We start from the raw sequence: 10,247 nt of genomic DNA on the forward strand, positions 1-10,247 counted from the left end.
AAATCAAAGAAAAAAGCTGAATAGGGACCTGACCAGTCCAATTTGACCTGCATATATGTGTTCCAGAACATATATTGTACTCACACTATGGACTAAGGGTAGGACAGCCAATTCAGATAGTTTCATGCTTTCAGAACTCACTGTTTCTAGTGGAGAAACATACAAACAAATGCAATGCAGTATTATGGGGAAGATCATAGAGAATATAAAGTGTCCCATCGTTAAAAGAGACCCCCTTAGTAAGTAGTGGCAGTAATCTAGGTGAGAAACGATGAAGGCCTAAACTAAGATCCCTTAGTGGATATGGCGAGAGATATAAGTAGATTGGATGGATTTTAATGAGGCATGATTGATGTGAATTAATAACTGCTTGTAGGAGTTGGGGAGGAAGACTGAGGAAAGATGATGTAAGTTGGTACCATTCACTGAACATTGGAAGAATATAGGACTTAGGAAGGGAAGATGTCAAGGACAATAATTTATATTAAGTTTGAAATGTTTGTGGATCCAGCCATACAAGTTAGTATATTGTTTGGAATTTTAGACAGAGAAATGGACTATAAATACACATTTTGGAATTGTCATTCGTGTGAGTGGTTGCGCTCACCTGGGAGAATGAACATGGTGACAAGTGAAAAAGACCAAAAATAGAGGTATGGGAATATACCAGAATTTAAGTAGGGAAGAGATGGAGGAAATTTCATTAAAGCAGTAATTTCTCCAATTTTTCATGTCTAAAAAGAGAAGGAATAAAAAAAATTGGGCATTTTTCAGAACAGCTACCATCACAATTATTTGGACTCCCAACTTAAGGATTTTTCTTTCACCTTCTCATTCTACCTGAATAGGTTCTCAGGAGAGTCCCATCTTTTCTATGTTAAGCTGGAAAACTAGTAAATAAATTAGATTGTTAAGTTGATTCCGCATATCTCTTAATGTTAAAAAGAAATAGTAAGGAGGGTTTTATAAATATATTTGAGGACTAAAAGTTATTTTGTATTTTTAATTATAGCTTGAGATTTTATTAAATTAATTTGATGTTCTCTTTTAGAATCGAATGAATTGGGACCTAAATGTGTCCAGTGTAAAGATGGTTATACAGGCCCGAACTGCAATACATGTGAAAATGGCTATTACAATTCTGACAGCATTTGTACACCATGCCAGTGTCATGGTCATGTGGATCCAGATAAAAGTCCAAAGATTTGCAAGCCCGAGAGTGGTGAATGCATCAACTGCCTCCACAACACCACTGGGTTTTGGTGTGAGAACTGCCTAGAAGGTTATGTTCGAGACCTCGAGAGAAATTGCATCAAGAAAGGTAAAACTTCACCTAAGATTATATTTTTAATATCTAAGCCTAGCACTGAAAATTTCAAAACCGCTACCTTTAGCTTTAAAACCGTCCAATCTCACCAGAGGAATTTTTGAAAATAGAATTTGATAGATATTTGCCTACAGAGGTTTCCTTCCCTTCCTGCTTCTCTCCTGATGTTCCAAAGTCAACTCCAGAAATTTGAGAACCAAGACAAAGTCATTGCGACAGTGAGACCAAGTGTTCTCACGTTTTCCCTTCATCTACTTTTATTTTCATGTTAATAATTTTAAAGTCCTATCATTCCTTTTATCCTTTCCTTCCTTTATTCTCATCACTTTCAGCAATCATCAAAGATCTTTTCAAGTAGAGTCCTATCATCTGGCTAGAAATTCCAGCTGAGAATAGAGTTTATTTCAACATCTGTCCAAATTTTGGGCTTAAGTTATTCCATGTGTGATGGGAGAAATAGTATTAATATTCCTTTAGGGTTTTTTTTAAGTTATTCACATGGCAGAATATTTCTTATAGGGAATTTCAGTAAAGATTTAGAAACAATTAATGATTATAAATTCATGATGAGCTAGGGATATTTGGAGATTATTAGGACACTGAGCGATTAGACCATGATCTACAATCCAATATACTACTCTAACAGATGCTGAATACTAGGTTGACACGCACTTGGTCTGTGGCAGGTGCAAATTTTCTGCCATTTTCTTGATATCCTTATACTTTTGTGATCAAGGCTGAAGGACTCAGATAGAACCCTATCACTGGAGACCTTATCACTCAATTCTCTTTTCCATTTGGGAGGCAGACCTTGTTCATACCTTATGCATACCAAGGAATACCTAATTAGTGGATAGGAGTTTTTTTGGGTTTTTTGTGTTTTTATTTTAAGTTATTAAGTAATATAAACTTTGCCCCTTTTCAGGTAAATTTATCTGGCTGACTTATGGTAATGAATAATAATAACACCAACAATAATAATTTTAGTAAGTATCTATGTGCCAAGTACTGTAAGCATTAACTGTGATAGTGCTGTATAGGGCATTATCTCATTTGATTCTGCCCAAGAATTCTGTAAAGTGACATTATTACTCTCGTTTTAACAGGTGAGAAACCAAGGTTTTAAAAAAGATTATCCTATCAGGCTGGGGTTGTAGCTCAAGGGTAGAATGCTGGCTTGCCTAGCAGGTATGAGGTCCTGGGTTCAATCCCAGCATCTCAAAAAAATAAAAGAAAGAAAGAAAGAAAAAGAAAAGAAACAAAATTGACTTTTCTATAGCAACATAATTTTGTTTGAGTCCAAAGCCTTGGATCCTTCCACTAAGCTATGCTGCACTAGTACAAAGTCTAGTACCTTAATTATAAAATAGCTATAAGCTACACAAAGGAAGAATTACCACACCTGGAATTAAAGGAAGCTTGTTTTTTCTGTTGGAGGACATCAAATTTGAGCACTTAAATTGTGTTTGTGTATTTAAAGGAAATATTTGTTTCAGGAAATTTTACCTTCCTCATGAAATGCCATCAGACATGTTGGGCTTATAAGTCAAATGATTGCCATCTATCTCTGTCACTTTTAACCATGTGATTTAGAACTCAGTAGTGGCACCTTTACTGCCTTTACAGGAACTTATAGGATTCTATCCATAAGTGAAGAAGGATAGAAAACTCCAACATTGGGGCTGGGATTGTGGCTCAGAGGTAAATCTCTTGTCTAGCACATTCGAGGCCCCGGGTTCGATCCTCAGCACCACATAAAAATAAATAAACAAAATTAAAGTATTGTGTCCAACTACTTCTAAAAAATAAATACTAAAAAAAAAGAAAAGAAAACTCCAACATTGGAATTTTCTCAAAGATTTTAATAGAGATATTACACATATTAGAGAATAGCCAGGAATGTAACAAGTTAGCTTCCCAGACTCTGATTCTTATCACTGTATTTCTTTAAAAATTATTTTTAACTTGCATTATCTTAAAGCAAAGTACCATGTCAACATCCCACATCCACTTCCACTCCCATGTGTATTTCTTTTATTGTTTCTTGAAACTAGATAATTTTGTCTTTTACATTTCATTCTCTGTTTTTTATTTTCAGAAGTTATTGTTCCAACACCTGAAGGTTCTACCATTTTGGTTTCCAATGCCTCTTTGACCACATCAGTGCCCACCCCTGTTATAAATAGTACATTTACCCCCACAACCCTGCAGACTATCTTTTCAGTAAGCTCTTCTGAAAATAGCACTTCAGCTTTAGCTGATGTATCATGGACCCAATTTAACATCATCATTTTGACAGTCATCATCATTGTGGTGGTGCTACTAATGGGATTTGTCGGGGCCGTATATATGTACCGTGAGTACCAAAACCGGAAACTCAATGCCCCTTTTTGGACCATCGAGCTGAAAGAAGATAATATCAGTTTTAGCAGCTACCATGACAGCATTCCCAATGCAGATGTGTCGGGACTGTTGGAAGATGATGGCAATGAAGTGGCTCCCAATGGGCAGCTGACCCTGACGACACCCATGCATAACTACAAAGCCTAAGGAGCTGGATTGTTAAACTACAGTGCTTACTAAAACAGCATCAGCCCTTGAGCCAGACAAAGCCTGGGTAGAGTTTGCTGAGAAAGCAAAGGCAAATAGTGCATCTGAAATTTGCAGGTACAAATCTGTAATGCGCTTAGCCTATCTATTGCTTTTAGTATTGCCATGAAGATCTGAAGCATTCAGTCATTAAGGACCTGAAGTAAAGTATATTTTTGTACCAAACCACATGGGAGTATGGAAAGGCTGAACCCCATAGTGCAGCCCAAATCCTCTTTGACCTCCAAATAGACTGTTGGGGAAGTGTTCGCCTTGCCAACAGTAACAGGATGATGGTTGGGAAGGGAGGAAATGACTGCTAGAAGACTTCATCTCTATTCCTGAAACATATTTGTTTTTTAAAGGAGGGCCAGGGATTATTTTGATTTTACTCTCCTAAAAGACATCATTGAGGAAAAGATGGTGTCTATGCTGTATCACAATAAACAATCTTGATTGTTTCTAGAATAAGGCAGAAAAGTCCCAAGAAGATCTTTAGAAGGGCTTGATTTTTTTCCTCCCAGGATTCTCGCTCAATGATGAGATTAAAGCACAGGATGAGCTTCTAATGGTAGAGAACAGAAGGCAGCATTGGGGGAGCAGGAAGCTGATAGTCCTCCTCAGGGGCTCTGTGTAAATGATAAATTGTCTAAAAATAGGAATATTCCTGCCTCTAGAGAAATAAGGTGTACATAGTTAATGTAGCATATCTGGTCAACATTGTATTTGTATCTATTTGTAAAAAAAATTCATGTCATATTTTATCATCTAGAATTTATTTGTACAGCAGTTAATGGCACTGTAAAAAGAAAATATGGGTATTGGTTAAAAAACTGTAAAATAGATGGCAATATTGCTAGAGCTGGGCCTCTGGTGAGCATTAGTCATTTTTAGTCCCTCTTTGGACATTGTTGAAATTTATAAGAGGTTGAATGTTTCTAATCTTTCTTTCCTTTCTCAACCTAAAAGTAGAGTTATATGCTCTTTGACCTACTATAGATTCAAGCAATAGATTTTGAAGTCAATAATTGTTAAGCTGGGACACAGGCTACATTTTCCAAAACACTCACCTAATTAGACACTAGCCATTCTATATGTTTTACATAGATTAATATAAAACATTCTCATTGAAATATTTTTTTCCTGAATGTAAAAGTTAGTCTTCCAAAGGATAGAAATATTTGATTTTCAAAAGAAAAGCCATCATCTCACTTGGGATCCCTTGTTTTAATGCCTGTGAACTATTTATATCTTCCCCTCAAAACAAAACAAAACAAAAAAAAACTCTTATAATTGAACATAGCCCATCACTCATTTGCCCTCTCTTTGCAGTGCTATAGTTCTTCCATAATCATATTGTCTGGTTAGAGGGTAGCTCTGTAGTTGAATTTTTTTTAAACTCCTGGAGGCCAACTACTGTTGCTCTCATTTATTATGATATTGACAGATTGTGGATTAAGCAAGCTAAGAAAGGTGACCAGAAGTCAAATACAGATATTTATCAGGAGGAACAGCAAACAATGAGACAGAAAAAAATGAAGACTTTTTAGACCTAGGAAATCTAAGTTGACCCCTTTGACTAACTTTCTAAGATAAAACCCTAGAATTTGTTACCTTTTATAGGAGCCCCCTACAATGTTCTCAGGGTTTGGAAATGATGTTCTAGAGGATAGGTAGGCATAGAATCTGCTTCTGGTAACCTGAGGATATTCTGCATATTTGACCATTGATCACAAGAGTAGACATTATATTATATTAAAGTTATTTCATATTTCTATTGATCTTTGTAGCTTACAAAGCACTTTTCCATGTGTGTGCCCTTTGTTCCTACCATAGCCCCTGAGAAAGTAATCATTCTACCCACTTTTAAATGAGGAGACTGAGGCACAGAGGGGCTGAATGTCTTATTCAAGGATCCTCAATGTGTGTCATTATTAGGCTTGGAATGAAGACTTCCAACTCTGAAGCACATGTTCTTTCAACTATACATTGATGCAAAAATTGCCTAGCCACACACATAAGAAGGCTGGGAAGAAGAGTCCCATTGTGGATGTTTCTAATTTTTTGTCATTACCAGGTATAATACAGAGCCATAGATCTAGGAAGGACTCTGAAAAGAACACAGGAAGATTACTATCTGAAGCCAGCATTAGTGATAAGAAAACAAAACTGCCATTTCTGCTTCATTTAGGTGATCTACTCCCTTCAAACAGGGAGGGGAAGCTTGGTTTCCTCAGAAGTTGCTGCATAAGTGTAGAGGTTGTGTCCTGAAATTCTAAGGAATTATGTAAAGTGACGTACCTGCCTTTCTCTGATACCCCACCTCCTGCCAAAAGAAGTCAGGATTGAAGCTGGTGAAAAATAAATGTGTTAAACAGAAGTTAATCCAATAAAGAAAGAAAGAGTGTCTGTTGGAATCTAAGACCAAAACTAACCAGTTAGGATTCTGGCCACATATAGATTCCTTGAAACAGACCTTAAAAGATATTGCAAAAAATTGAATCACAATGTTTATCTTGTTAGCAACTCTTAGATCATGTTCTTAGTTTTTCACAAAGGAAAAATATTAAGGCCTTAATATGTGTTTTAAATATTTTTATTTAGTGACCCTGCATTTTTGCTTGTGGAAATAATTTTGCTCCAAAATACAAATCAATCACGAGTTGTTTTACCACTAAAGTCAGACTAGGAAGTTGGTAAGAAATGAAGCACTACACACTGTTGCTTCCTCTGAAGGCATCCCCGCGAACTCTGCCATCCAGCAATGGGATCCCAGCAGTCCTTTAGAAGAATAAAAATTCTAGGGATTAGGAATGAGCTGTTTTATTTCAACAAGATAATTCCAACGTTGAAATGGCAGAGGCTATTAAGTGATACTTTTATCTTCATTAATTCATTTTAATAAGCCCTTATGCATTTCTGATAGTTAGATACTTTAGGTAGTATTGTTAAGTATGTCTTCGTCCTCCCTTACTTCCCCCTCCCTCCACTCTACCTCCCAGGGCTCTCTTATTAATGGAATTTCTTCAACTATAGGAAAAAAGTGATAATTTTTAAAAAACTCATATTTATCCTGAGGTCCCATGGATCCAGTGTTTAACTTTTCCCAGTGAGATCTGGATTTTAAGAGATAAGAACAAATCAGCTACATGGAATGGGAAGAGAGAGATTTTTGAACAGGGTTTGTATCAGCCTCAAATTATATGGCTACTCTCCAGCTTTAATATTCCCAGGATAATTGACCATCAGAGAAGTACTCACTGACTTCCTAGTTGATTTTGGTCAGCTGACTGTCTTCAAGATATTTAGCCCTTCTTGTGCTATTGTGGAAATGAGGAGCTAAAGCAACAGTACTTATTTTTGGAAGATTTAATTAGAACTGGGTTATTACATCATTGGTCCTACACTTTTTGGTAAATATAACACCACCTGTAATTAGTATATACTGGTTCTCCTATTTTGGGTTATGTGGTTAGGAGCTGAATTTCCTCATCTCAATGAAAGCTCTCTTGCAAAGTGTTCAGAGAAGTTAGAGCTAAGAAAGTCTTCCTGGCCTCATCCACAAAGAACTTTTGGTTTCTTTTGATCTTGAGAGTAAGGAGTTTGGGAGCTAAAATGGGTTTGATGTGTGCTGGGAGTCAGGAAAGGTTAACATATATTTCTCTTCAATCCTGAGCCAGTCACTATGCCAAGGGGAAAAGCAGGAAGAACACACTGATTCATCTGAAGAAGTCAAACAGGATCAAATGGACTATAAAGGTTATGAATCATTAAAACATCAGTGGTTGAATGATGCTTTTTCCAAAGCAATGGGGAATCCTTCTTGTTACTTATGCATATGCAATAACTAAAGCAGCAGGCCTAGAATGTGAGCCCAGGGCCTCAGATTCAAATTAGTCCAAAAGCAAAATGAATTTAAGTCAAGTTTTAATGCTAGGCACAAGCACTCTGTAACAAGTTAAATTTCATCCCAAGTAATTAGGGAATGTTTCTGAAACATTAAACTTGTATTTATGTCACTACAATTCTAACACAAATTTTAAAAACATGTTTCACTCATGTGCTGTACTAGGCTTCATGATGCATTTCTAAATTTGTGTATGATTTGAATATATGAAAGAATTTATACAAGAGTGTTATTTAAAATTATTAATAAATGTATATAATTTGTACCTATTGTAGATTTGTTGTTTTACTCTTTTGTGTGGTCAAAGTTGATATAGGTCTCTGTGGTTAAGAATATTTAAAGAATGTTTTCTACTTGGAGAAAAGTACCACATGAAGAAGATTCCCTTTCTTAAAATAAACAAACACCTGAGAAGAAAATACATATTAATATGTACTCGTATTTGTGCTTTTCTTCCCCTATTAAATCCATTGGTATTTCTATGAAATTTTTATACAGATTTTTTTCACATCTATGAGGAATTTCCTATTTTAGTAGAAATCTGAACATAAACCATGTTCTTTGTGGTGATTAGTTAATCATAATGAGACTACACCTTTTTATTATTTTAAGGTACCCTTGAAGATCTTCTATTCTGACAGTTAAAACAATGTTTAATGGCATGCCATCTAGAGATCTAAGGGTGCTTTGTGGCAAATGTACATGTGTGTGTGTGTTACTGAAGATTAAGCCCAGGAACCTTTACCACAGAGCCACATCCCCAGATCTTTTTATTCCATTTTGAGACAAGGTTTTGCTAAATTTATGAGGTTAGCCTCAAACTTGCAATCCTCCTGCCATGCCTCCTCTGTTGCTGAGATTACACATATGTGCCATTACAGCCAGCTCTAAGGGGTACTTTGAAACAGAAGAAAAAAATAAGTCAAGAATTTCTTTTTGCTGAGAGCTTTATAAACTTAATTTTACTGTACCTCAGTTGGTATTTATATTTTAAAACTTGTTTTTTCCTTTCTAGTCACATGAGAAAAACAGATTCTGTAACTATATAACACTTTATATATTAATACATGTAGTTCTGTGATGCACTTGAATTGGGAACTACCCTAAGGGAACAGAATTAACTATGGCAGAATTCTAAACAAATGATAATTTCTAGAGAAAGTAAATATGAATCTAAATATACTTTTGATGAAAGTCTATCAAGACATTGACTAGACTGTATTATCAAAATTAGTTGTATTCGTTTTCCATAGGAATACAAGATGCATATGTTTAACACATTTCTTTTGTTCCATTATAATTAAATCAGTAACATCAAAGTAACCATTGTGCTTAGTTATGTTTAAAAAATTTAGCTAAATTACAAACAGCAAAAATATTTTCATGAGATGATATATGAGAAGCATTAATCAACAGGTTGAAAATCAGCATTTTAAGTAAATATTAAAATCATAGGTTTTACCTATAAGTTTTTTCAAGGCAATTTATAAGGAAATTGTATTAATTATTGTAAGGCTTTCTAATACTTCTGCTTACAAAAATGAAAGCCATCATACAATATTATATTTTAAAATGTGTTTATAGATTATATTAATAAGAAGTTGGTTTGAAACCTTGTATTCTGAATTGAACAACTGCATTTTAGACAGTTGCAGAAAAAAACAGGCAAAATATTTTCTTTGTATGTAATAGAGTTGGCTTGGGTAATAAATGAAGTGTTTGGAAGGAAATCTTTTGTGGTTTCCTTTGTGTTGTCAGACCAGCTGCAAAAATGTGTGTCAACACTATTTCTTCAATCTGTGCCCCACATAAGGAGGAGCCTCAGCTCTGCCCACATTCATACCATTTTAATCCAGTCCATATTAAACTCATGATAAATTTCCCATATATGCCAGGTTATATGAAGTCTTTTGGCTGGTATTATTTTCCTTTATTTAAAGCATCTTTGGGATTGTTCATTCATTTTTTACAACGCTTTGATAAAGGAAAGTTTTTTGATACTTAATTGTACCTGCATTTTGGCTAATGAATACCTTTCTAACTGCATATATTTTACTGTCAATGCTTTTGGGTTTCTCTCTTGCCTGGAAGACTCTGTATTCTTGAAACCAGGGAGGATTTCTTCTTCTGCCTCTGCATCTGGAATATTGCTGTGCATTGTAGATGCTCACTCAATGGTGGTTTGCAAGATAAGGTTACCAAATAAAGAGTTGGTTTGTGAACTTTTTTGGTGAAGTATCATAACAAATCTATGTGCAGCATGGTAGGACTGCTGTGGTTTGTCCCCCAGAGTCATGTCCCCAGTGTGGCAGTGTTGAGGTAGTGGGGGGCCTCAAGGGAGGTGATTAGGTCTGAGAATGGATTGATGCTTTTCTCATGGGAGTATGTTCTCATCTCAGAAGAAATCTCATGAGAGCAAGTTGT

General features: G+C 35.5%; 1 protein-coding gene across 1 annotated transcript in view; it reads left to right on the forward strand.

Annotated features, from left to right (window-relative positions):
* The window catches only part of MEGF9 (multiple EGF like domains 9), a 95,135-nt gene extending 87,042 nt beyond the window's left edge, over nt 1-8,093 (forward strand). Inside the window, exons 5-6 of the mRNA XM_081266221.1 lie at nt 1,052-1,321; nt 3,426-8,093. Of these exons, the coding sequence (XP_081122347.1) occupies nt 1,052-1,321; nt 3,426-3,877 (722 nt within the window). The 3' untranslated portion in view covers nt 3,878-8,093. The remainder of the gene's footprint in view (nt 1-1,051; nt 1,322-3,425) is intronic.
* Nucleotides 8,094-10,247: the final 2,154 nt, after the last annotated feature.

Source organism: Spermophilus citellus, assembly GCF_964194105.1.
Source record: "Spermophilus citellus genome assembly, chromosome: 2".
Classification (NCBI taxonomy): Eukaryota; Metazoa; Chordata; class Mammalia; order Rodentia; family Sciuridae; genus Spermophilus; species Spermophilus citellus.